Source organism: Hylaeus anthracinus, unplaced genomic scaffold (assembly GCF_026225885.1).
Source record: "Hylaeus anthracinus isolate JK02 unplaced genomic scaffold, UHH_iyHylAnth1.0_haploid 0, whole genome shotgun sequence".
NCBI lineage: Eukaryota > Metazoa > Arthropoda > Insecta > Hymenoptera > Colletidae > Hylaeus > Hylaeus anthracinus.
The window spans coordinates 23,476,620-23,504,470 of record NW_026533254.1 but is presented as its reverse complement, the minus strand read 5'-3'; the positions used below and the strand labels follow the sequence as shown (position 1 = coordinate 23,504,470).

At 36.6% G+C, this 27,851-nt stretch overlaps 2 protein-coding genes across 13 annotated transcripts in view; one reads left to right on the top strand and one right to left on the bottom strand.

Annotated features, from left to right (window-relative positions):
• Positions 1–2,805: 2,805 nt before the first annotated feature.
• Positions 2,806–20,811, top strand: LOC128894176 (mitogen-activated protein kinase kinase kinase kinase 5). 9 transcript variants are annotated; one of them, XM_054155707.1, is made up of 21 exons: positions 2,806–3,083; positions 3,159–3,216; positions 3,941–4,096; positions 4,245–4,477; positions 4,548–4,811; positions 4,890–5,085; positions 5,877–5,977; positions 6,203–6,270; positions 6,677–6,760; positions 7,794–7,832; positions 8,673–8,726; positions 9,633–9,700; positions 9,954–10,100; positions 10,490–10,665; positions 10,809–11,013; positions 11,083–11,266; positions 11,350–11,627; positions 11,770–11,853; positions 11,919–12,011; positions 12,100–12,226; positions 12,557–20,811. In XM_054155707.1, the coding sequence occupies exons 1-21, from the start codon at positions 2,970–2,972 to the stop codon at positions 12,654–12,656; spliced, it is 2,829 nt and encodes a 942-aa protein (XP_054011682.1). In that variant the 5' UTR covers positions 2,806–2,969; the 3' UTR covers positions 12,657–20,811. The 9 variants fall into 9 exon arrangements, with proteins under 9 accessions (XP_054011682.1, XP_054011709.1, XP_054011691.1 ...); XM_054155734.1 differs by lacking the exon at positions 6,677–6,760; XM_054155716.1 differs by lacking the exon at positions 7,794–7,832.
• Positions 20,459–27,851, bottom strand: part of LOC128894159 (pleckstrin homology domain-containing family G member 3) — a 56,971-nt gene continuing 49,578 nt past the window's right edge. For 3 of the 4 annotated variants that reach the window (XM_054155667.1, XM_054155683.1, XM_054155674.1), the window contains exons 3-12: positions 26,679–26,890; positions 26,506–26,606; positions 26,307–26,423; positions 25,995–26,145; positions 25,500–25,838; positions 24,508–24,603; positions 24,302–24,431; positions 24,073–24,230; positions 23,897–24,001; positions 20,459–23,767 (exon numbers count right to left, since the gene is read on the bottom strand). In XM_054155667.1, the coding sequence (XP_054011642.1) occupies positions 21,641–23,767; positions 23,897–24,001; positions 24,073–24,230; positions 24,302–24,431; positions 24,508–24,603; positions 25,500–25,838; positions 25,995–26,145; positions 26,307–26,423; positions 26,506–26,606; positions 26,679–26,890 (3,536 nt within the window). In that variant the 3' untranslated portion in view covers positions 20,459–21,640. The remainder of the gene's footprint in view (positions 23,768–23,896; positions 24,002–24,072; positions 24,231–24,301; positions 24,432–24,507; positions 24,604–25,499; positions 25,839–25,994; positions 26,146–26,306; positions 26,424–26,505; positions 26,607–26,678; positions 26,891–27,851) is intronic. The other variant, XM_054155692.1, reaches the window with a different exon arrangement.

Below are 27,851 nucleotides of genomic sequence, written 5' to 3'. Positions count from 1 at the left end.
TAAATTGCATTTTGATTTACAGAGAGAGAAAGAGACATTTTTCTACACAGTTCGTCCTCCTTATTCTCTACTTTCCATACGTTCGACATAACGTGACCAACGAAACGCCAGATGCTACCGATAAGCTTTCAACTGACAATGACAGACCACACGGTCTCCTTGACAATTTACAACAGCCATATGCGTGCTTTTAGCACTCCTCCTCGCCTACATTCCATTCACCATGCCAGAGAATAATTACAAAAGTATAAGTTAACACTGTATAACCGACCAGGCGGGTTACCGACCGAGACGCGAGACCAACTTACTTTTCAACCGTCATTTCGTGAATTAGTCACGTGGAATTCTGTTATCTCGAATTATCAGTTAGGAGGCAATTCACGCGTAATAGCTCAGCCGCGAGACGGTTTAATAAAGAGCGAATATGCAGTCTTGAGCGACCGATGAATCGTCGTTTCATCGAAGAACGAGTTAACGACTTCGCTAATGAGTCGTTAATAGGGTCGCTTACTCCTCTGCTCGGACTTATCGACGCACCATGACCGTGCGGTGATAGGAATGTAGAAATTGCAACTTCGGTTAATGATACTATAAATGTAAAGGCAATATCGAAGTAATGATTTTATGCTTACAATAAATAGTTAATGGAACGTTTAAGGGGTACGCCTATCGAGGAGAATTCAAAACACGCACATCTTTGAGAATCTTCTGAAGAGAAACTTTTAAATTTTGTTTTGTAAATGTTTTTTTTTTTTTTTTATTATTATTATTATTATTATTATTATTACTTTATTTAAGGTCACATCAACTACGAGGTTATTAGTGACCACGTTACTATTTACAATTCAATTACAATTTGTTCTTTCTATTATTTGTTTGTTCTTTCTATTTGTTTTTTCTATTATTGAGAATCATTTGCATATTATTTAAATGTTTGAACTATACAATATCGTGCTGTATTCCTTGACATTCTTCAATTAAATGCTTGACTGCGAGAGGCTCGTTACAAAAGGTGCATGATGGTGGCTGTGATTTTGTTATTTTATAGCAATGAGTTAGATTTGTTTGTCCAATTCTCAATCTTGTTATTGCTACTTGCAGTCTGCTATTTGGTAGGTTCGGAGTTGTATCGCTAGTTGATTTTCGGATTTGGTGTAGATTCATTGGTGGCATGTTGGTCCATTCCTGGTTTCAGATTTCTTTTGCTGTTTTTTTTTTATTCAATATTTGGTTTCATTTAATGTGGGTAATATTCGGACATATGGTTCTTCCAACGTGATTGCTTTTTTTGCAGCTTCATCCGCTCTTTCGTTGCCCACGAATTCCTTGGTGTGATGGAATCCAAACAAATTCGGGTTGAACATTTTTTTCTATTTGAAGTTCTGTTAATTCGGCTTTGTAAATGTTTGCCTATCTAATATTATGGTAGATACAGTCGATGTTTAGAGAAATTTAGAAAACGCCGTTCCTGAAGCAAAATTGAGTCCGAAAAATTAATCCTTGCCCCAAGGTAATACTCTACCTGCTTATCTTGAAATTTTTAGAGAATATTTTTGAACTTTTGTACATCGAGAAAATATTAAAAGTAAAAAATTCGAAGTAGGAATACTCCTTTGAATAAATGAATTCAAGAATAATATATTTTCCAGTACTCTCGCGTTTCGCGTAAAAGGAATGTTCGAATTGCGTAGTATTATTTCCCATAAGCGAATAGCTGTCATTAGTACATCTAGTCAAGGTCATTTCATATTCCTGAGAAACTGTTTCACGATGGAAATGGTCTCTCTGTGAGAAAATTTATGCGACTTCTATTTTCCGTTCTCGAGGACTCATGGACGTTTGCGTGTGCACGGATCCGTGCAGCAAAAGTCGAGAGGCATTAATTCATTCCGCTCGAAGGGAATAGAGCATACACAATCCCGTAAACGAGATACTTTTTTCTGTCTGGGATATGTGGGGTTTATAGGACTCTTTACTCGTTTACTACTTTATCGTCATCAACCGTCATATCCGACGTTATCGACGGGGATTCGAAACAGATCCTAGCGCCGCGCGTAGTAGACGCTGGAACTGAACGTGTTTAAAGTGGGTGTAGAAAGTACTCTCGCAAGCTTTCAGATAATTTGTTAGTTTAAAACTTTGACAATATCAGTACACTTTCATTATTTTGCGTTTTAAAATAATTCTTATTCATCGACAGCTTGACCTTGTCTGGCCAAGCATTTGATTTCCAGGCCGCGGAAATCTAGGCAAATCATCTGGCAGCTTATTTCGATTTCACATCTTTTTCTATTTTCTTGTAGTTTTTTATCGGGATCTTCTATTTTTCAATGATAACTCCTTGAGTCCTTCACTTTTTTATGTACTTGGCGTAATTTTTTTTACTTTTTTGAAGTTTTTTTATCGGATTGCTTCTATACTTTTATCCACTTTTCGCATTTTTTTGTTAATTCCACAAATTATATTAACTAGTAAATGTTGTTTGGATTATATCTATCTTAGAGACTTCCGAGAATATGTAAGATATCATTGAAAAAACGTACAAAGAATTGTTATAAATTGTGAAAAATTGTTTCTGATTAATTGTAAACTAAAATTTTCCAAATAAAAGAATTAAAAAATTCTCTTTGTTGGTTCATTATTTCATTCGTTTTTCTTATATTTTCGAGCGAATAATGTTGCGGCTCACTGTACATACGCAATAGTAACGAAGTATACTAATGTCTTTGATTATTTTTTCAGAATTTTTTAAATTTTTTCGCGCGCAACGAATCGATTCGAGTGGATCGATGTATCGCAGAACCGCTTGCTCGGTCGCGGCTAACTTCAGAGCTGTTGTGAACAATGGCGACGTTTCGACGAAAGTGACATTCTAACGAACAAATGTGTTTTTACACTTTAACGTTAATCTTCTTTTGTAGATAATTAATTACGCTCGTTAGCTGTTAGCTGGGTAGCATCTGCGTTTTATGATGGCTTTGAACGCGAACGCGTTGTCCAGTGACATAAGCCGAAGAAATCCACAGGACGAGTACGAGCTCATTCAGAGGATAGGTAGTGGAACTTACGGAGATGTTTACAAGGTTCGTAGCCTTAGTGGTTCTTACATTCGTAATCAGACGCGTCGTCTACAGGCGGTGTTGTATTTATATTCGCAGGCCAAAAGACTTTCCATGAATGACCTCTCCGCTATTAAGGTTATCAAGTTGGAACCAGGTAAGCTCTACAAAAAATCAACTTTTTCTTGCTCCTTTTTTGGAGGGTACGTTTCAGCTTTTTTTCCGTTCACCCAAGGATTTCATTCGACTATCTTCCATATACGCGTATTATTCTCGACGCTCGTCGAACGAATTTAATTCTAATTTCCTTCTGTTCTTTGTAACCAAGTTTCCTTCCACATTTTCTCACACATCTTCCCTCTGTTTAACAAATACACGTTTTAAATAGAATGCTTTGGTTTCTATATATTTGACATCCTAGTCCATTCCCTGCGGATCCTGTAGCTACAAAATATGTCCTAGTTTATTATTACGATTTATTAATTTTAAGCAATTACCACCCCAATTTGGGCACTGTGGTATCAGATGGTAACTTGAAACTTGACACTATGAGCTCCCTAGAGAGTTGTACTTCAGATAAAGATGTAATGTTGAGAAGTAACATGTTAAGTTGATCTCGCTACGCAACATTGAATCTCTAATGTTCAGAAGTGTAGCGGTTGGTGAACTAAAAATATAAAATTTTGTAGAAAGACAAAAGGGCACCATTTACTTCAAATTTTGTAACAAACAATTAAAAAGAAATCTATCTGTTGCTTTACCCTCTTCTGCAACTTACGGCTTACTCTGTATATATAGGACAATGAAAATAAAGCTTGGACCTAACTCTGCCATACTCTTCCAATTGGTAATTCCAGTGTTAATGCGTTGAAATGTTTTAGGGGATGATTTTGCAATTATTCAGCAAGAAATTTTGATGATGAAAGATTGCAGACACCCTAACATAATCGCGTATTACGGAAGCTACTTGAGGAGAGACAAATTATGGATTTGTATGGAATATTGCGGAGGGGGTTCTCTACAAGATATATATCATAGTATGTCTCTCTTTTACATCCAGTTTGATATATTACGTGTAATCCATTTTTTTTTTTGCAAAGACATTTATGGAACCATGTTCATAAAGTATACATTACAGCGCTAAGAACTTTATGATAACACATAAGAGTTTTAATAATATTATAGTAACTGGACCATTATCAGAAATACAAATAGCGTACATGTGTCGAGAGACACTTCTGGGATTGGCTTACTTGCATAGCATGGGCAAAATGCATCGTGATATTAAAGGTGCCAATATATTGTTAACCGAATCTGGCGATGTCAAATTGGCTGACTTTGGGGTATCTGCGCAAATTACTGCAACTATCAATAAAAGGAAAAGTTTCATCGGCACCCCGTACTGGATGGCACCCGAGGTATTACGAGTCTTCCGGATGCGTCGCGATCTAAAACGCCCATGGAAACTACGTTCTTTTTGCTCCTTAGGTTGCAGCTGTAGAAAGAAAAGGCGGATATAATCAGCTTTGTGATATTTGGGCATGTGGGATCACCGCAATAGAATTAGCAGAACTCCAACCACCTATGTTCGATTTACATCCTATGCGAGCGCTCTTTCTCATGTCGAAATCTGGTTTCAAACCACCAACGTTAAAAGATCGAGACAAATGGAGTCCGACATTCCACAATTTCGTCAAAGTCGCTCTGACGAAAAACCCTAAGAAACGACCTACAGCCGAGAAGTTACTGCAGGTTAATATTATGTCTGATTATCGTTATACTAGTGGATTACCATGTAGACGAAAATTTAAATAAAAACTATTATTCCAGCACGCATTTTTTCAAGGCGAAATGAGCAAACGTTTAGCTTTGGAATTGTTGCAAAAGGTATCGAATCCTAGTCATATGTTTACTGATTTAGAAGCTGATGAAGATGGAGCTGTACCTAATGTCCCACAGAGGATTGCGTCGCGACATACTGCAAGACCTAGACCAAAAAGCCCCATACCACAATTAGATAGCGATGGTAAGGGATATTGTAGGTCGCGAGATATCTCGTCCATTAGCGCGATGGTGTCAAGTACATACAGTGGGTGTAGAATGTGTTCGTACACCGATCAATTTCCAAAAAAACTTTTGTGTGAAATTGTAGTTTCTTAACTTCTTTTTTTGTAATCAATGATATTTTACATATTCTCGGAAGTCTCTAAAATAGATATAGTCCAAACAACATTTACTAGTTAATATAATTTGTGAAATTAACAAAATAAAATGGGATAAGTGGGTAAAAGTATAGAAGCAATAAGTATTTGTACGATTCTTATGATGAACCATTTACAGCAGAGTGTGTCACGTAAACACGTTAGTTTATTGATCCGTACGAATTAGAAAACATCAAATTTCCAGTAAAATACTTTTAAACAGTTGTCCGAATACTTATTGCTTCAACATTTCTATCGATTAATTGTTTTTTTCTTGTTAATTTCGCAACTTACATAAATAGCTATTTTTTTTGTAATCTATCTATTGTAGACATTTCCGAGAATATGTAGAATGTCATTGTTTGTAAAAAATAAGCTAATAAATTACAATTTTAAATAGTTTTATTGGAAATTGATCGGTGTACGAATACTTTCTGCACCCACTATATATACAGGGTGTATATAGTGGGTATACTGTATATACAGGGTGAATCACGAATCGTAATCTCCACTGACCACGATTCGTCATTCACCCTGTACATATATGCGTGTGTGTGCGCGCGCGTGTGTGTGTGTATGTTTTTGTACATAAATATACACTGCATATGCATTACAGATCAAATTAATCTCGACGGAACGTTACAAAGAGATTCGATATCGCCATCCGTGGACACCAGTCCATCATGGGATATCATGGATATAATGAATAATGTAAAGGTAACCCACGATTATCAAATATTCCTTGCACTAATTGACAGATAATAGTGCATTATTTAATCCGGTAGAGTCTTGAGTATTAGTGAAGTAACGAAATAAACATTTCAATTTAATACTAACAAAATCGCGTCTATTTAATTACACGTTGTGTCTCGAGTGACAAAAGAAAAAGAATATATCGTAACGTTTAAATTTTAATGTTCATATCCGTGCGTATATGTTCAGGCTGTTCATAACTGTGATGTACATCCAGACTGTGGCATCGGCACTGCATTCGAAGACGTGCAAGAAAAGTAAGTACGAAGGAATACATTTCTTTACGTAGTCCTATAATCTAATAACGTGGGTAGGGTTGACGCTTCAAGGTCCTTCCACTAATATGGTAACTGCTATTTCGCTAAAAATTGTAAAAAGAATTTACCTCTGTAAAAAGATTGTATAAGATAGACGTGTATAGCGAAAAAGCAGTTTTACGCTAAGCATTGTTAAGTTGCATACGGCACGTCTGCTTCCGCTTCGCATACGTTGCATCAGTTATTAATACGAAGATACGTTTCTCCCTACGAACGCGCGGTTCTTTTTCGTAAAAAGAATTAAACTGCATTAATTCGCGAACTCTGCGAGATTCTATCGAAATTGTTTTTACTTTGTCCTGAATTCTATTTTTCCTGGACATGATATTGTTTATTTTTGTATCAGTACTGTTGGCGCGAACGTTACAACAGATAGTAGACTGTCACGTCGAAGCAAAACAGGCACAGAAATATTTCATATGAGCTTAAGGTAATGCGTACGATGCAGGTAGTTTGGTGTGAAGATGTTACGTGGTTTTTAAATTTACTGTCTGTGAGATCATGAAGACAGAATAAGCTGGTTTCTAACTGATTCAGAATACACTTTCTTTGAGTCGATATGTGGTGTAGTTTCCCGAGTAGATACGTATGCATGGTGTTTCGCTCGTTGCCGTAGAATATGTCTAAACACTACAAAGCACCATTTGTTCAAATTACGTTTTGCAAGTGAATATGTAATTAGGCTAATCTTGCATTTTTTTTTGTTGTTGCTTCCTCTGTGCATGCATTATTTGTGTTACTTTATCTGCGTGTGCATTAAATTAATAATTACACAGAAGATTACAATTATCTAATCGACATTCTTTTTCTATTTATTTATTTATATACCGAAAGTTGTAGCATGTTGTGTTAAAGTGTACTATATATATTTTTCACAGTATTTTAATGTTTTGCATGATAATGCTTCGTGTTATTTACTATGAATGTGCATGCTTAAAATAAAAGTTCAAAAAGGTCTTGATCTGTTTACTGCACCTGCTCCGTAAGTATATTATTTATTACGTTTGATATGCTCAATGTATTCCTCGTATAAAGATCTTTTTGAATCGATCAATTTGTTTTTTAGCGTTCGCTAAAATGTTACATATCCGGTAAATATCAAAGCTCTTAGTTGAAAATAATATGATCTAATCTATTATCCGAATAGAAATTTGCCCATCTGAAATGTAAAAGTGGTTGTTAATTTAGGAGCGTTATGCGTACCGGATGTGGCACATAACTCAGGATATATTTTAGTGAATTTGATAGAACACGTTTTACACCTGAATGACATTCGTAGGGAATGAAAGTCCACGTATTCTACACCGGTATTATTAAATCGTAATCTTGAAATAGTTACTCAATCCCTTATATTACATCTAACACTTATCCAGTATTTAATTACACAACTTATTTCTATTATAATTCTTTGTAGCCTTAATTTCTCTGATCAGTTTTGTAATTTTAATAATTTCTCCCAACAGGAGTCTATTGCAGTACATTGATGAGGAGTTGTTGCTAAGGTATTGGCAGGTAACCCTTTTCCCTTGCACCTTGCACCTTGCACTTATATTTCCTAACGCCGTGCATTAAATTACTTACTCTTCTCGTTTCTACCGTTGCTTTACATTAACTCATCGAACGATCCCCCAAAACTTCCTTTAACAACTTGTTTTGGCATTGTAGTAAAAACAACTGCATCGATTCGATTACTTCGCATCGTGTGTTTCTTTAATCCTTCCTTTTAATTATTATTTACGCCCCGAAAATGTTTATAATAAATATTAATATTAGAAGCATATATGCGAACGGCGTTTATGTAAAAATTAATATTTTCAAAGTATGCTGTTTAATAGGTGCTCTTAATGTAGTTCATTGCATGCGAGTTTTCTGTTAGAGAAATCGTTTCTAAACCCTGCTGACCATATTGGTGGTGGGAATTCGTGTACCTATTACAGAGATTACGATTTTGAATATATTTATACTGCGATCGCAATTACTGTTTCGATTAGCGGTGCGATATCGAGCATAATAAATGCAAGTGAAATAATAATAATAATAACTGGTTAAATAATAACAGTAACGATACTTGTTAATAAATGTAACTACCATCTTGTGGTAACGTATTGATTAAATTAATTGTAACATTTATTTTTCACTGGAAAAATGGGTAATTCAAAAATGGGTAATTGCTCGTGCATTAATGAGATATCGACGGATCATTTTGTACATCGAAAGTGTACAGGAATTTACGTGTAAATGAAATCAGCTGACGTAATAAGAAATCGTCATTCGTCAGACGTAATAAGAAAAAGAAGATGTGTAATTGTTGTATAGATATGATTATAGTTTCATATGTGCAGGGGGAATGCAATGTCGATGGTTGGTGGGCATTGCGACCAGCTATATTCCCTGCAGTAAGTAAATGCCAAAATGTAATAGTAGATTGTTTTACCTTTGGTTGTAGATACAATTCAGTTATTTTCGTTACTTTCGTTTTAAAGTAACATTGGGCTTTTATTATAATTTTTCGATAATGTATATCCGAGTCTGGCTTCAAACAATCCACCGAGGAACTCTAATAGCTTTCTGTAACATATTGCTAGCCAGATAAGCGATATGTGAAAACGTATTAACACAAACGATATTTTGCGTTCTTTAAATTCTTGTCAATTTCCAACGTTACATACGTAGTTTCACTTGCATGTAAATATCTTTTGACCCAGGAAGGGTAATTTTATTTATACATATGTAGAGAATTATTTTTCAACGTAGTTTTACTTCGAAGTTTGAAATTTTCCCATCAAATGTGCTTATTAGTAAATATCCTGTACATTTGAATAATATAGTATATTTTACTTGTTAATTTTCCCCGCTTAAAAAGTGTCATTTTTCCAATGCAATACAAGACACCATACGTTTTATATTCCTTCAAATGCTTAATAAATACTACTCTAAATTTCACGAATCCACGTTATAGTGACATTCCCAATTATAACATATGTTTCTTTTAACAATACAATTATAACGAGTTTACGCACATTCATTTAGATCAGTGTTTGGTTTCTTCTAATGTACCACATCACATTTTGTTTTTCTAATAATCAATGCAATGAAATCGAAGGTTTCACGTGGAATAATACACTCAAGCTTTATCTCCATTAGCTAACCATTGCCATTCATACGTACTCTTTATTTTATTATCGATGTATTACCAATAATTTACTAATCCTAGTAGCACATACGTTTTGGCAACAAATTCTTCTAATAACTTCTCACCCGGTTGTATATTATATACTAAAGCTTATACATTTTTCTTACAGAGCTACGCTTCCTCTTGGAGAATCGTCGAACGACTGCGAAGTGCACTGCCCTTATTATAACATGTCAGGTAAGAAGTCATCTATCTTTATGGCAACACTTACATATTTATCACTCTAGAATACGTTCACATATCACATTTTCTTTAAAACTTCCATATCAAATTACGAGATTAAAAATACCTTGTATAATACCTTGTGTAATCTATCGAAATGTACAAGAATATTATAATAGTGTCCAATCGAACAAAGTAAATGATGTGGAGGTTCTGAAATGTTTGAATGTATCGTGGTTGTAGTATAAAAAGTAGATTCGGTGCATAGGATCTCAAGCAAGTCCCAGGCGCCACAGCTCTGTGGACGAGTTGTATGGTCTGGTGAGCAGTACCCAGTCCTTAACCGCTGTCAATGGACAACGCCAACGATCTCTCTCAGACAGTGGTCCTAGAGATGAATCCCTACAATCCAATGGTAGGAGCACGCTAATCTTGCAGTTCAACTCGTGTCATACTATATTATTTGAGAAATTCTCGACGATTGTTTCTATAGACCCAAAAGGAAGCATGATTTGTTCCTTAATTTTACCCAAGTGTGCAACTACCCAATCGTCACTACCTTTCAGAACAAATTTGCAACTCGATAGCGCTAACACAAAGCATACAATAAAATATCACTTCTATAAGCAACACTCTTGCACTCTCGTCTCATGTAAATTTAGTATTCACAGACTTAAACAGGTATCGCTAATCCAGAAATGTGAAAATGCTACGAATCGACGCGTTAAGGATTCCTTGTGTTGATTGCGTATAAACGATTTTATCACCGTTCAGTCTTTCGTTAGTAAACAAACATCTTTTTAGGTCAAAATGAGGTGTCAGGCGACGGAGACGGAGAAAGTATGAGTCCAGACTTATTGTCCGATACTCCACCTGTTCCTCCAAGAAGAAGGGACAGGAAACGTCATACACCTCCCAGACCTATCAGCAACGGACTACCGCCTACCCCCAAAGTCCACATGGGAGCGTGTTTCTCAAAAGTTAGTAAATTTAGTTAGTTAGATTTAGCCTTTTCTCTCAGGCTTGCTATCTCAGAGAAATGTTTCCAAACGAAATTAACTCAGCACATTCGACATCTGTGGAATCGTTTTTGATCAACAACGGTTTGGATATTTGTGCTTAGGTATTCAATGGTTGTCCACTGAGAATACACTGTACCGCAAGTTGGATTCATCCAGACACGCGAGATCAACATTTATTGATCGCAGCCGAGGAAGGAATTTACAACTTGAACCTAAACGAACTCCACGAGACTGCGATAGATCAATTGTATCCGAGACGTACCATTTGGATGTACGTCATTAAGGATGTCCTCATGTCCCTTTCTGGTAAAATATTACTAACTGATTAGTATACAAAGATGTATAATAGATATAAATACGCGAGCCAATTTCCAGGGAAAACACCTCAACTATATAGACACGACTTATTAGCGATGCAAAGTAAACAGAGCCACAGGTTTTCACTGCACATGAACAAAATACCAGAGAGATTAGTACCTAGAAAGTTTGCTCTGACCACTAAAGTACCAGACACGAAGGGTTGCACCAAATGTTGCGTTGGGAGAAATCCTTACAACGGGTGAGCGAATATTGAAATTCCTAACCGTCTATAAACGCATCTTTTATGTGAGACACATGTTGATAACAAGTTATTCGATACAGTTACAAATACCTCTGCGGTGCGATGCCAACTGGAATATTTTTAATGCAATGGTATGACCCCCTCAACAAGTTCATGCTGCTAAAGCACTTCGAATGCATCTTACCGGCGCCGTTGAACGTATTCGAAATTATCATCACACCCGAAATGGAATATCCAATGGTGTGTGTGTCTGTAAAACAACCATATCAGCAAAATAAATTGAAGTTGGATTTAATTAATATGAACTCGGGAGCAAGTTGGTTTCACAGCGATGAATTGGAAGACATGGATGGTTCGGGTACCGTTATATATATTTTCATATATTATGATTTTTTTACGAGAAACTAGCAGTTTATTTCCTTGGTAGATCGTAACTAGTAGTCTTCGTATAATATCTGAAAAATATTATTTCACTATAATAACTGAAAATATTATTTTAGCCACTGTGATACCAAGAAGGGAGAACCTTAACGCTATCAATGTTACGCAGTTAGACAAGAATTCAATATTAGTATGTTACGACAGTAAGTACATCATAGAAGTAAATACCGTTCGAATCTATGATTTATTTGTATTTTGTCTGTCACAGATGTAGTGAGAGTGGTGACGCTGCAAGGAAAACCTAGGTCGAGTAGGAAACATATGTCGGAATTACATTTTAACTTTCAAATCGAATCGATCAGTAAGTTCATTCGAAGTAGATCATTTGTTAGTACTACGTCAGAAATCGATTCAATGGGTTGTTTACCATTTATTTGTTTTGCCTTTAGTTTGCTTACCGGACAGCGTATTGGCATTCCATAAGCATGGGATGCAAGGTAGGAGTTTTAAGAATGGCGAAGTTACACAAGAAATCAGCGATCCGAGCAGAACGTACAGATTACTTGGATCAGACAAGTACGTGTATACTGTTTTCTAAGTAGATTAATCCTTTGCACTCGAGAGGTGATTCTCAATCACCATTAGGTTTCACGCAGCAAATCTACAATACCTAATGTTTCTTTAAGTTTAATTTCTTTGGAGTTCGAAGTGTCGATAAAATGATTGTCGGTGAGGGAAATGTGACCTTATTTTCAAATATAGATAGCTTAGAATTCATGGTAATAGAATGCTAAGAAACATCTCGAGTTGCTCGCAGATACCAGAAAAAAAGGCCTCGAGTGCAAAGGGTTAAGCGTAGTTCCGCATTTTGAGGTTAAGTAAAATGGAAATTCGTGCTTTTTGCAGAGTTGTAATGCTAGAGAGCCATTTGGTTCAGTCGGGCACGCTAACTGAATCCGAGGGAGCAGACTTGTACATACTTGCTGGACACGAGGCCAGTTACTAAGTTTCATCTTCCAACTGTGAATGCGCAGACGGAACGCGTCGCAAGTGAATTGTGATTTGGACAGACTGCATTGTAAAGTATAACGTGACTGTACTGAGAGGCAGTGGTTGACGTTGGTAAGAGAAAATTGTTAATTATCCTGTTTAAAGTGCACATGAATGAAGAAATTGATTACCGACGTACATCAGCATACACATCATTCGTCACTGTTCTCCATATAGTCAATGCTACATAGACTGGTTATTTACCGAGAACTTTTTAACGAAAACAGATTTAGAATTAGTGTGATCGATATTAAAGGAGAGAAAGAAAGAGATCACAGTGGGATGGAATATTGAGAGGAATCGCGAATATATTTAAAGTAATATGTAAATTTGCCCTTATGCCTGACAAAATAAAGCTTATACCGATCGAATTTCCTCAACGAAAGAAACAGAAACGTACAGCGCTATCGCAAAATTACCCGGAAACCTAAGTTAGCGTATATCAAATATTTCAAAGAGACATTCGTTACGATACAACAATATAGTAAATTCTAGACGTGAGTTTTGATTTGAAAACTTCTTTCCCCTTTTCAATTAATCTAATTACATTGGCGAGTTACGATACTCGAGAACCACGCGTATTGTACGATAATTATGTGTAGATATACGAATACTTATATTTTTAGAATGATTTTTAGATTGTATCACGATACGAGAAATCCCAACACCCTAGATATGAATTAATTGTATCGTCGTAAGCTTCACATAGAAACTTTGTACGACTCTTATAAGATATTGGCCAAAGGTAGTTTAAGTAGATTAATATATAATTGACCATTGAACAACAACAAAGACAACGATTTAAATACAAATTAGTTACCGAGTATAAAAAATTCTAACGCTTATCGTATGTATTTTTCTCGCGACGAATAGAAACTAAATTTGACAAACGTACATTTCCATTCTTTTGTATAAGTTTTGCTTTGGTAGGCATTGGGCTGTTGCATCAAAGTTATTTTAATAAGACATTGCGTTCATCAGTGTCTCTAATTTTGGACGATTGTACTATGAAGATACAATATAAATTGCAAAGTAGTTTATGATGGCAATCATAAATTATTTATTTTAAGAGGTATATACGGAAAGGCTTAGCAGTTAATTCATTCGAACAGATCCAGATCGTTTTACCCAGTACATATGAAATTTTTTGACGCAATTGCGTCATTCTGTGTATTCTATCTCACACAATAGTGTTGCAGGTTATGTAATTAATTAACAAATTATATTGATGATCGGACCTGACAGCAATCAGAATCTAAACATTATTTCTCTTGTTCGTTTGGCTTTGTTTTTCTTTGAAAAAAAAAAAATTGCCTTCAATGATTACACACTAAGAATAACTTAATATTCTTTCGTATTATACGAGCACAGTATTCGTTTGGAAAAGAGTTCATTTCCGTGATATCGGTGGAAATAACTTGCTTCTGTGAAATACTAATGAAATTAAGTGTATTTTGTGTGATTGGTTCTTAAGACTGGGAGAAATACAATTTCTCGTTTGCGAAAGACTTTCTTAATTATACACAAACGATGTATTTAGGAGGAAGAGTGCTGGATGAATAGAATTTAAGAACATTGATGTGCAAGTTGCATCGACTATTTCTACTTTATGGTTCGCTTCGTAATTAACTCGTTTTAAATAGTTGAATTTTTTAATTTTACTCGAGATGGGGTGACGCGGTATTTTGTAATTGATAATGTTGGTGATTTATCAATGATTCGATTGAAGTTTATGTGATATATATTTCCGTAATTTCTTTACGTAATTAATATAGAAACAATTATTCTGCTATGTTCTGTATTACGTGCAGTATGTAATATAGTAAATGTTTCTGTTTAACGTCTAAGCAACGTTTTTAATTAAAGGTAATATTGAACTTCATCGATATAAAACTACTATAAATATCACACGAAAATAATCATTCTTTTGTTTCTAATTATTTATCCATATTTTAAGAGAACGCGCTTCTGTATATAGATTTTTTATTTATATAGAAATTGTTTATATCCTTTATGTAATTTAATAATACTCATTTTTAATGTGTTTCTGTTACGGTATCGTAGCTTAAAATAAATGTCAAAGTGACCAGTTTCAATAAAACTTTAACAATACGAGTAGAAAAGTATGTACGTTTTGCATGCAGCAAGTAGCATAAAATAAAAGACACGTCCGCGCTTAAATATTTATTTTAGTCTGTAATTACGTTAGTCGATGTTATATTAAAATTTAAAGAACAGTTTCGAAATTTAGGTTTCTAGAGATTTATGAATTTTTGTATTATATATTCACCGATGAACAATTTAAAGACAACTAAAATTAAAATAAAAAAACAATGGGATGTTAATAACGTTTAGAATAATAGTTTTACGTAATATTCAACTAATTGGATTAATCTAGAATCACGATTTAACTTATATCGAAAGGAAGATGTTCGATTTTGAAATTTTAAGTAGTTAATTAAATAAAATTAAAGAAACAAGTGCTTTTCTGTATAGCTTAAATTTTGTTAGAATAATGGTAATTTTACTATTAGCGTCGAATAATAAGATCATTTAAATTCCATGTAATTCGGCCAAAAATACTAATAAGTGTAGATTGGTTTCGTACTCGTGATCAGGCCTTTTGAGAATTAAATATTAGGCAATTTATGAATAATTACTAAGAAATTTTCGATAAAATCTATTAACAATTTGTCGCGTTATACAGCTAATCATTATTATAGCCAATTATTTTTTTTTTACAAATAATATTTAACGAATTGCATTCGAACTTATTGGTGTCCTTTAGATGCGAATTAGTAGGTTTAAACGAGTATTGTATCTAGCACTTTTCCATCCATTATCGATTGTTGGCATCTTGCACACTAAAGTAATCGATTTGCAACAACAAGAACGAAATGTAAATTGAACTAGGAAGGATCGACAGAGTAAAATTATCTTGGAAATGTTGAGATATTTTGGTATTTTATATGAAGATTTGCTCTGTATATAGGAAGTAGGTTACAAAAGAAAGTATTATGCTATTAAAGGTTTACTATAATAGTATCATATCTAACTGCTTATTGTGGTAAATAATTATGTTACATTTATTATTGTATCCAACCTCGAGACATAAGTGGTGTAACATAAATGTTTAACATTTTCGATTTCATTTTTATTGTTACGATTTTCCTACATTCCAAAATATTTCAAATATTCAAACATATATTTTATATTATATCTTTGAATTAAAATTAAAAAAAAAAAAATATTACTTATACTTGTTTCCATCGAAGACGATGGTTATAAATTTATTTCCAGGTATATTCATTTTTATGGCACGTTCTTACACCACTTATGCTGTGGCATAATTTAATACGTAACGCGAGATTTGTTATTACAAAATGCAGCAAAATTGCGTTTAACGAAATAATATTCCGTGCTGACAATTTTTGTATAAAATGGAAACAATTGAAACGATTGTGTGTTCAAGATATGTCCAAGATAGTTCACTTTACCATTTTAAATGTCACTCTTGTCTTTTACATCGTTTTTTAGACACGTTTTACACACTCTGTTCGAATATTTCATTCCTGATGTTATAAATTTTATATAACACAATTTATTCATTCATTGCAATGGTTTCAAAGTAGCTCAAGTATAATTTAATTGAGATTTAAATAAGTTCAAATTTTAAATATGCCTAATTATTTATATCAAACTTTATGGTTGCAACTATATTCAAATATATATATGTATGTATATCGAATATACTTATACATTTAACGTGGCATTGAAGACAAGAGAGATGTTTCAGGGAATACGATTAAGCAGGTCCATGTTGCGGTATGTTTACCATGCGTTTGTGTCAACAATTCAGTATGCAATTACAATCAGTGATTAAGCAATCAAATTACCGAACGAAATGTTTAATCAAATTGTACAACTTGGTTAAAGAAAAAGTCTACTAGAGCGTTGTTCATACAGATTGGTAGGCCTTGTAAAGGAAAAGTGTATAAAGCAATGTCTTCCCTGTATTTGCAACTAAGCATATATACATACGAACAATTTTTGTTTGTTTTGAAACAATTATCAATTGAATTTCTCTCATTACTTAGTTTGAATTGCTGATGTTCGCAATTAGTCGTGTTTGTTCCTAACTTTTGTTATATACAGTTCAGTATATGTACTAGGTTGTTTTTCCTTAGCAAACCGTTTCTAGCGCATGTTTAATTTAACAATCAAATGCTCACAAATCATAGAATGTATTTGATTTCCTGTGTTCGAGCAACAATTATTAGGAATGAATTATCGGTATATCTCTAAATTTCTGATCGAGAAGCTTGCGCTTTGTAAACGTTAAGAATGATTTTCAAGAAAGTGTGGAATGGTGTGATATAGATTACTAGAACCAATGAGAGATGCGGAAAGTCTATGATAATATGCTTTTCAAGCATTCAAAGTGAATATATATGTATGTGTATATGGAAAGATATAGTCGTATTGGTAATATAGCCAGGGAATATCTTGCAATAAATTGCACCTGGATATAAATGTTATTTTACAAGTCAGTCGACTCTACGCACAATTTAGACACGAGTAACAATTCTTTCACTTGTTTTCTAGTTCTAAAACGCTACTTGAAAACATGCTAGTTAACATGTTCAATATTCTTGTACTTTAGAGGAGTTACGTACTTTCCGGATATATTACTAATTTTCTTTTTATCTTTGATACACATATATCCTTCTGATTTGTTTAAATGTATCAAACGTTTGATCGGTTATAATGGTATTCTGTAAAGCATCCGTGTACCAGTGTCGATAACCTACTCCAATAACGGCGTAAATAGTTACACTGTAATGTTACCTGGCAAATTTTTGTATTATTGCAAAGACAATAATTTCATTTATAGCGTCGAGTATTGGCTAAACGCGAAAGGAAAAGACATTTACACCGACAGCAAGAAAGCGACTCGAGAGTCTTAGGAAAAGGGTGAAGAGTGTGTAAATATACATAATCTTTGGGAGACCAACTATTAGGAAACATAAAGTTTAGAACAGAGACGGGCAAAATTTTATTCAATAGACGACGAATAAGAAGTCATAGAGATTAGTTCTGATTCATTCAACCTGAACAATAATTTCTTCACTCTGTGATTTAAATTATAATTTCTATTCGATAAATAGTAGATAGAAAGTGACGTATCTTTTGTTTTGCCCGTCTCTGATATAAGGAGGAAAACGCAGAAACACAGAAACATGTTACATGCAAATTTTACATATCCGTGTTCTACTTATGACCATAAAATTCTAAATACAACCCTCAATAGAGTTTTGTTGGATATAGTGCATAGCTGAAATATTTAGTTTTTATCAGATCTCAATGTGCATATTAATATACTGTGTGTGAATCGAGTGCCACGCGTGAAAGTCAATTCGATGACTTTGTAAAGGGTCATTTTATAGAGTCATCGGAGGGTTGATATGTTTTTAACCGATTTCACACACAGCGTAGATTTCTCTAGCGGTAGGACAACTAGTACAGCGATAACATGTACCTGTCCATATTGACCAGATCAGTGTCTTTGCCTCTACATACAAACGGAGGGTAGAAAACTATCTTGGAGTTACAGGCTCGTATTTCTGAACTTGTTACAGTCACGGGTGTTTGTTATTGTGTTCCACCTATGCGGAATGCGTACACTTGCAACGTGAGTTTCAGGGAAACGCAATAACGAGCAAGTTTCTGTCCACAATGGGTTTAAAAATAGTATTCTGTGACACTCTTAGTTTTATATTCTGTATCATTTCATTTCGATAGTGTTTCATATATTTATTTAACCCTGAGAGCGATAAATAACGAAAATAAATCTTACAGGCTTTACCGTTGACGTTTGGAAACTACTTAAGAGACCAATATTTTGTCTACTCAATTTTCTCTCTTGGAAGAGATTTAACTTTGTTTTCAGAAATGATTGATGACTCTATTATTACTGTATTTATCACCAATGGTATAGTTTGGTATCGCTTTCAGGGTCCAGATCAGAAATGGCTAGAATTTTATTCAAGCAACAGATACCTAGCGAATAGAAGTTGTTTATCTTCTACTCTGATTAGTAACGATTCTATGTTTATATCAGCTATGTATTATGTTTTCCATGGAAGTGCAAATGTATAACAGAAAAAAAATATTTTAAGAGGCAAGTACGTATTGTAAGAATGACGAGTTGACTTAGAGAGAACGAGACAAACAGAGATACGCAACGGAAAAAAGATATATATATAAATCTAAATATATTTAATAAAATTCTTTAACGAAGAAATATAAGTTCAAAGAAGTATAAATTAGCGCGAGATAACGATACCGAGATTTCGTTAGTTTTGTGCCGTTTCAAGGGAGAACTATAAGAAATTGTCAATATGTCAATAGCACGTTATTAACCAAAGCTTTAGCTGCGAATAGAAGCGACGATTAATGAAATTATTCTTACAAGATGGAATCATATAAGAGCGCGTCGTTGTCGCATAAATAAATTCTAGGTTTAAGGTACTCCTGTATAGAAAAATTAATTAACGCGTTTCAGTTAATCTCTTGGTATCAGTATTTTCCAACTTTTCTATCCTTTAAGTTGCTTCGTATGGGTCAGACTGTGAATTTTATATTCTAAAAGATTGTTCTAAAGATCAACAAATATCAAATTTACAGTTTATACCCTAAGTTTGTTTAATTTCAAGGAAACCACGTCGCGTTAAATAACTCCAGGATGTCCTGCAAGATTTAGATATTCAGAATTATTGACATTCCAGTTGCTCTTATATCTTTATTCTTGGTTGGAAAGCACTGATTTTACCCTTTCGATGCGACAAATTTGTCTGATTTGTCACAACCTATATAGAAAAGATTAGATGTGTGCTAGCGTTGTAGTTAAAATTGATGACTGAAAAGGCTTTTAGCAAAGCTTGCGGAGAGATTGATCTATAACAAACAAAATATTTACTCTCTGCGTGCAACGGAAGACAACTCGTACGAAGTTGTTATTTCGCTGAAAAATATAACGTTAATTGGCCTTTTGTTAAACAATGGACCAGCGTCTTCGTATCGAAAGGGTCTTTTCTTCTGCGTTCTGCGACGCTTCCTCGTTACTCGAACCAAACGTAAGGAGGATCACCCCAGCGTACAACACCTCAGAGAGCGTAGGGACTCTGTAAACGAGACGAATCTTAATTTATTCTTTATATTTATATTCCGTAACCGAAACTAACGAAGATCCTTCTGTATAGAAGATAGACTCTAATCCAAAATAATAATGCGGTTAAGTGTATCATAGTTGCTAACGGCTGTATATAATGTGTATAACGGATGATCGTTCTTCAGTTCACCGAGCTTCTCGTCCTCCCCCCCCCCCTTTTTAGTCAATTATTTTTTTCTTTTTATATAAATACAGTATTGCGAAGCTAATTTATGAACATTATGTATCATTTACGTGTTATCTGTAAGCACGACTAGCCAAACCTCTGTAAATAGACACTCTCGTAATAAACCTACCTGAAGTAACATTTGCAACTGTCTCTCGAATCCTCTTCCACGACGGTGTCTTCGCTACGTAACACAAGTACCACTGTAACCTAATAACTCGTAACCATCACAATTTCAAAATGTAATTATGAATTACGATTATAAATTGCTCTTTGTATATGAAACACTAAATCGTGTAAGGAATCTTCTTATCACTTTTTCACAGAGCAGGAATTCTGAAAATTACAAACATAGGAGAAGTACTGACAATAACTAGATTGATTTATTGCAAAAATACTAACTTCTCTGCATAGTGTAATTGCAAGTAAATCTCACACTCATTCGTATCGTTAATCCATTGTTATCTACATACTGTTTTAATATACCATGAGTGTTCTTTTTGCGTCAGACAATAGCTAACCCGTTAGGTTCAACAAATATAAATAAAAAATAAAAATTTGCTCTCCTATTTGAATGAACTTCGTTTCTTATTCGGGAATAAAAGAATTTGAATCCTAACGAGTTACTGTATGTTTATCGAACACTTACAATATTCAGTCGATATGCATATTGATTTACAACGGTTTCATCGACGATGTTAAAGTTAAAAACAAGAAATATTCTCTTCGTAGAATTTTTGAACAATACAGGGTCGTCGATAATGTTTTGTCGACATGACTTTATAATAGTCCTTCGTAGTCGTCTTTCGATTAATAAAAATTCGATTACCCTGTATTATGGCCATAAAATCGATGTATAACACGGATTAAATACGGCATACGGTTAGATGAAATTATCACTTACAGCATTTTTTCTATTTACCACTAATTTACATGATATGACAAATTATACGGCAGTATTTGTTTCAATGTTGTACATCCTACGTGTACTTCACACCAGAACTTCATATTTGCCTGGAAAATAGTTCGTGTAAGGCACAAATAGTATAAAGGGAAACGCAATGTGTACATAACAAGAGTTTAATACTTTTCTGTCGAAACGTTCGATATTAATCTTGTTTAAAGACTATCATTAAAGTGAACGGCACATATTAAATGCATAGTATTACGTGCTTCCACACGGAGAAGTTCGTTATGTACATATTATGCTTTCAATTACAGTATTTGAATTTCAACTAGATCAATGTTACTCTCTGCGTATCCTTCTTTGTTTCCGTTATCTTCTATCACTATTGCCGCCTTCCGTTGTACTAATAAAATATAATCTCAAACGTTGTACTTTGCCGATCACTGAAAGACAATCATTGGCTCCAAATCGCACACCTCTACCGAGTACTATTGATCCGGACGTTGATTTAGACCCTTTAAATTCTTTCAGAACCCATACCTTTGGGAAGAAAAGCCCTCAAGAACATCAACAAACGTGAAATTCGTACATTCTTGGTTCAATCTCACAGAATTTGTACACTTTCATTGGTATAAATTACGTTTCAACGTGGCCCTGGAGCTGTCCAACGATCTTCATCACCCAGCCAGCTTGGCTCTGTCCCGCGGACACGTCGTCCCTATCCTCACCGCCCTTCCCCACCCCGTTACTCAGCAAACTAACCTTAGGATATCGATACGCCTCCCACTCAGCCACAGGTGACTTTCTCGAAACCTTACAGTCCAACTCCTGCTGTCCCTTCAAAAACAAAGACTTAGCCTTTAAGTAGTCAGGCTTCTGAGCAACGCTAGGCCTGTATTTCGTCGTCACAGAATTCACCAAACCCATCGACTCTGCTCTTTTCTTCGCGGGAACCGGTGGAGCAACTTTGCTCTTGAAAGACTCCTCCGTGTCGTGATTCGAAAGTGGCCTCGACACAAGGGCCTCCTCGGCGCTCTGATTCGAAAATGGTCTGATCACTAGAACGTCCTCTATGTCGCTGAATATTGCACTGTCCCTAAACATATCATCAACGTCTGCGTCCACGTAGTTCTCGATCGTCTCAAACGACTTCTCGTAGAAGCTATCCGTTTCGCTCTCTCTGTTCTCCAGGCTTTCCTCGTTCTCCTTCTCTGGTGTCGCTTTAGCGACGTTGCTCGCCGGCTGACCTGCTCGTTTCGACTCGGAGAACAGTATAGTAGGGTCAGCGTAGTCCGACTGAGCGATACGAGCACCCAAACCCGAGCTCCCTTGCTTGTAGTAAAGCGAAGGGACTCTCGGGTCTGAGACCCTGGCGGTGCAGCCGATCAGCTCTTCAACGTCCGACGAGGACTCCCTGGAGTGCTTCAATTTGCCCTTCTTCTTTAACTTACCTGTGCTCAGGGAACGAAAATATTTGGTACGTTCTATCTCCTCGCTGCACTCCAGAGTCTCCGTGCTCATCGTGTTCCTCAGACCCTGCAGACGGTTACCAGCCCTCGAGAGGACGTTCTTGAATAAGGTGGCGCTACCAGTCGCGTTCGCCCTGTAAATCTTGTGATCAGGGTGTATGTTCGCGGTCGTGGAGGACACGTGGAGCTCAGAGTAGGCGTCCGTCAGCGTGTCATCCAGGGAACAGAAGAAAGTTGAGGACCCCGAAACGGTAGTCGGGAACATAGCAATTCTTCCTTGCGGCTGGCACGACGACGCGTATCGCTCCATGTCCTCCAGATTTATCTCCGCTGGCTTGTCTGAGGCTATCGTGAAAGGCCTTTCGCTCATCGGTTTTCCGTCCCTCTGCAAGAATCGTGATTTGGTCACGTTTTGAGTACAGTTAGGATTGATCTGAAAACTGCGCGGAAGGGAGCCACACTTTTGGGGGGACGTGGGCAGTCCCTCGCAGCGTTTCGTCAGCCACACCACTGGAAGAGTCGGACTGTCGTTCCCCAAGTCTTCCTTTTCTTGCAGGCCCACCCAAACGTGTTGCAAATTATCATAGTTACCGAAGCCTTTGCTAGGTTCCGTGACCTCCTGGTCATTCGTTCTCTGTCCTGAATCGGATTGCTCTAGATCTGTCCTCTTATCGTTCTTTGCGTTTGGGACCTCGGTTTCCTTTAAGACTGACGTCTCAGCTACTTCCTCGCTTCTGGAGGTCGAATTCTCTCTTATCCTCAGGGCGGTCTTGATGATCTTGCTTTCCGTGAAGATACTCGGCCTTTTCACGCCTTCGAACAAGGCTTTCTTTTCCTGAATGTGGTTAATTTTATTCTTTGAGCTACTTTCAGCTGATTTGTTGTTCTCGTGTTTCGTGAGGTTATCGTAAAATGGCTGCAGCTTCGGCTGATGGTCCCGCGAAGAGGACAACGAGTTCAAGGTGTTGTTCGCTCTCACGCGTTTGTCGTGTTGGGCAGCGCGAAGACGCGCCATCCTGTTGTTCTTGGAGGTGTCGGTGTTGTAGTTGGCGTTCTCAGAGTCACTTTCGTCGGACGTATCGGCGGATCGGTGCTTGGTAAAACGTTGCTGCTGTCTGACGTTCGGTATGCTGTTCGTTCGCTGCTTTTCGTTCTCGATTATAGCGCACTCTGTTTCGACTGTGGCTGATCCCGTGTCACCTATGTCTTCCTTTTGCTCCTCGTCGGAGTGATTAAGACAGACGTATGACTGGAAACCTGGCTCTGACTTCCTTCTCCAACCGGTGAAGCGATCCTGAATGAAAAAAAAACGAACATGAAATATGACTTAGAGGTTGGTCGTGTAAGGTGCAGTTAGAAGCTTAACAGGTTCGTTGGCCATTACGTAATAGATGATACTGCACTGTCATTTATATCGACGTACCTTGACTTTCGATCCCCGTCCATCTGAAGCTCTAAGACCCTGTTCTCTGGAATCGTTTATGCTCGAATCCTCGTTCTGGTTTTTTCTTGGCGATGCTGGAGAATCCTGAAACAGCACAAATCGAATGAAGAAAACGAACAAATGGAACGTAACATTTATAGAGTCTCATATTCTACCTCAGTTGTAGTCTCAGACTTTCTGCCACTTTTCTTCAACTTCTGCCTAAGTCCAGTTTCAGACCTTCGTCTTTCTTTCTCTTGTTTACGCTTCTCTAAATACTCCGGAGGTGCAGCGTACTGCCTCTTCCCCGATCCTCTGTCTGCCAGTGCGTCATCTGCAAATGTTTCACGACTGCTACATAACGAATGTTTATTAAATAATATGACTGTAGTTTGAATAATTTACCCTCGGGTTGCGTCTGGCCTAATTGCAAGACCAACTGTCTAGCGTGGAAAGGTATGACGGCGTTGTAGTTTTCGAGAATCACCCTTTTTATCTGGAAAGTCCATTCTCTCTTCTGTTCTAAGTTTCGCGCCTAATTCGAATAAATATTAGAAACGGTTAAATATAGCAGCGCAAATAAACAAAGAGGACGATTGCGTGTAGTTTACCTGTAAGGTGTATTGCAGTCGAGGATTGTCGAAGGGAATAACATGGAAGCTGAATGGTTCTCCTGTTATGCTTTCGATCAGCATTAAGTTTGAACACTACGAAAAGAAAAGCTGTTTAGTTTTACAAGTGAATCGGAGGTAGGATGAAATGATGAGTAGACTGCGGAAGTTTATTCACGATAAATATGTAACATGCATATGCAAAATATGCATGAAAAATATCCAAAATATGCACAAATAATTTGAACAAAACGTGGTATAATAAATAATATATTAGAATGTTACAGAATATTCGCTGTGTATATAAAACACTTTTCACAATTATTCTGGTATATTATAATTCGCGTGACAACAAATTACGAGCATTTTTTCTAAAATTAATGGTGTTAGTGCCGGTATTTATGTGTTGGTCTAAATGCGATTTCCTTTCTCACTTCACATTCTTATTGCAAATTTTGCAATAAATGCTTCTGCTCATCGTTATCATTATTGTCGTTGTCATTAATAACAAAATTGTAGTCGTCATCCAACATAGCATTAATGCTTTTCTACTTTTTCTAACTTTTGGCATTTTTAGAGAATTAAGAGACACTTAAATATATTCACTTTTTCACAGAGATCACATTAACTGCGATAATTGAACCGAAGTATTCGAATTCGAAATACAAACTGTCACACCTAACGGTCGATTAGCAACACAAGGTTACAGAAATATGGTTTCATATGGCCTGTATTTGTGTAAACACTACACAATTATGATACCAAAGTATGGTGATAGACGAAACCAATTTGTCGAGATAGATATTTCACATACGCAATATACTATTGCATATGTTTTTAAACATAAATATGCAAAATAAAGAATGTATTTTTATTGGACTCTAATTTCAAAACAAATTTCTGTCTAGGTCCCATTCTTTTAACTATTTCCTATAAAAATATGCATTTGCATAAACTTCCGCAGTCTAACGATGAGAATATACAGGTAATACCATGATGTGAGTCTTGTAGACTAGAAGTCCATCCTCCTTCTTCTTGGTAAGAAGAAGCATACGGTCGAACAAGAAAGCATGCCTAGGAGCTTTCGCCCTCAACATTCTGAATCGTCCTTCCGCCACTAGTTCGCCGCTTGTGGTTAAATCTGGACCGGGCCAACCATACAGGAGCGACTGAATCTCTTGAACACGCACCGCGTGCTCATGTCTTCGTTTCATAGCGTTAATATGCTTCGCAATGCCAGTCATCGCTGCTAACGCCGCTTCGATCGCTTTCCTACCTTCAGCCTCATTTTCTCTCGACTCGCAGTCCGCTCCGTACTCCTTCGACAAGTTCTGTAAATTAGACAGTTTAGCACTGAGGGTGTTAACTCAGATTTCTTTTCTTTCCGCGACCGCCGAAGGAAGAACGTATTCACGTTGGGAAACAAGCCCAACTTCGGTTTTCACGATAGAATTTTAGAACGAGACAGGACTGAACGTGAAACTTGCCTCCAGAAGCAAATGGTACTTGAGAATCCTCTGAACCGGCTTGAGAAGAAACGATCCAAGGGGTAACGCGTGTCCCAAAGCCGCTTGCCTTTCCCGAAATGCGTTCGCAGTCTCTTCTCGACTCATTAAATCCGTCAAAACAGAAACTGTCCTGTAACGAACCGCGTTAATTTCAAGCTAAAATTTACGACCCTCGAGATGAAATCCCTCAAGCATCTCCTAACTTTCAAACTCTGACCACGGTCTAACATTCCAACATTAGAAACCTAATACCCGTGGAACGATTGATTAGATAACGAATTAAAGACTTGCCTCGGGTAATTGGTGCAGTACTCGGTGTACACTTTGAATCCTGAATTGTGCTTTATAAATGTGTTTGCCATGCAAACAGGATCCAAGCCACACTTCTCTATTTCTTTAAGGAACTCTCTGCAATCGAAAGCTTTATTTTAGTTTGGGGATCTCTCAGTCTCTAGACTGGCTCTAGACTTAATCCGTAGACGAAGTTTACCTGTTGAACTCGAAGATATCCTCGATATTACTAAATAAGTCACTCAGTTGCATTCGATGCGCAAACGATGCCTGATCGTTTCTCCAACATATAAGGTAACCCTGAAAAAGTGCAGACGGTATGAGTTTCACGATTCCAGCGTAGGCAAAGTGGATGGACATACGGAGACTTACTTGGATAATTTGTCGTAAATGCTCCACGTATTTCGCTTCTGTGTCGACTATTTCAAGGAGCACCCTTTCCATGGGATTTCGATGGGGATCACAGTAACGCGGCCTGTAGAATGGCGAATCGTTATCCGTGCTGTTTCGTCGTTGACCGCTGCCATCGTTTCCGATTCTGCAGTTCGTCTCTGAAACCGTCACCACTCCGCTGTCCCCGGAACCTGTCCAACCATTAAATTGGACATTAGCTGGCAAGATAATTATTATTCAACAGGAAGCATGGATCTGTCTTGGTTCTTTGGACAGAACATTGAACACAAGGACAGCGACGCAATTAAATAGTTTTCAATCGAAATAGACGAGCAAAGAAGTCGAAGGTTATCGAAGAAGATCTGGCTGGATAAACAGAAATTGTAGAAGATCTCTGTTATTATTTTCCTCGGGCTGTGTTTATAGTATAACTTGATCTTCTTCGGACTACGATTGTACAGATCATGGATGACGACGAGGAGTAATAATACAAACACAATTAAACATTGATATCCACCAGTGTAAGGATAATTCTTGCCTCATTCTGGGCACGTCTTTGCTACGAGCAAACTAGACTCGTTTCGTCAGCTTTTACGATTATGCTCCAAAGCTTGAAATATTTTAGAAATCTGTTTCCCAATGTATCGTACGCCGGAGATTCCAAGGACTCCGACTTTCTCTCTGGTGTAGCGTAATAACCAGCAATGACAGTAATGATAGCAGCGGTGGCAATAAAGTTCTCTCTCCGCGTTCCGTGATCATCGAGGAAAACGTCGGCTCCGCGGCCTGAATTGCCACCGGCACGAGAAAATGTGTGCATTTGGCAAAGGCGATAAAAGAGGATCGTTTCGTTTTCGTTCAAGTTTTAGAAGCGCAATTTTATGCGAGCAAATGTGTATGACTCGAAAAAATGGAAATTCAATTTTCATCTGAAATTTCTGGAAAGTTTTTCTTTGGATATCGTCGCTAACTCGAAATTTACGTTGAAATTACTGGTTCGTGATTTGGAACTTTTCAAGTTGGGAGGCGGAGTTACAAGTCAGTAGGCGGAGCCACGAGTATCAGTAGGCGGAGCCACGAGTATCAATAGGCGGTGCCATGAGTGAATAGGCGGTGTTACGAGTCAGTAGGAGGTATCACGAGTCGATAGAC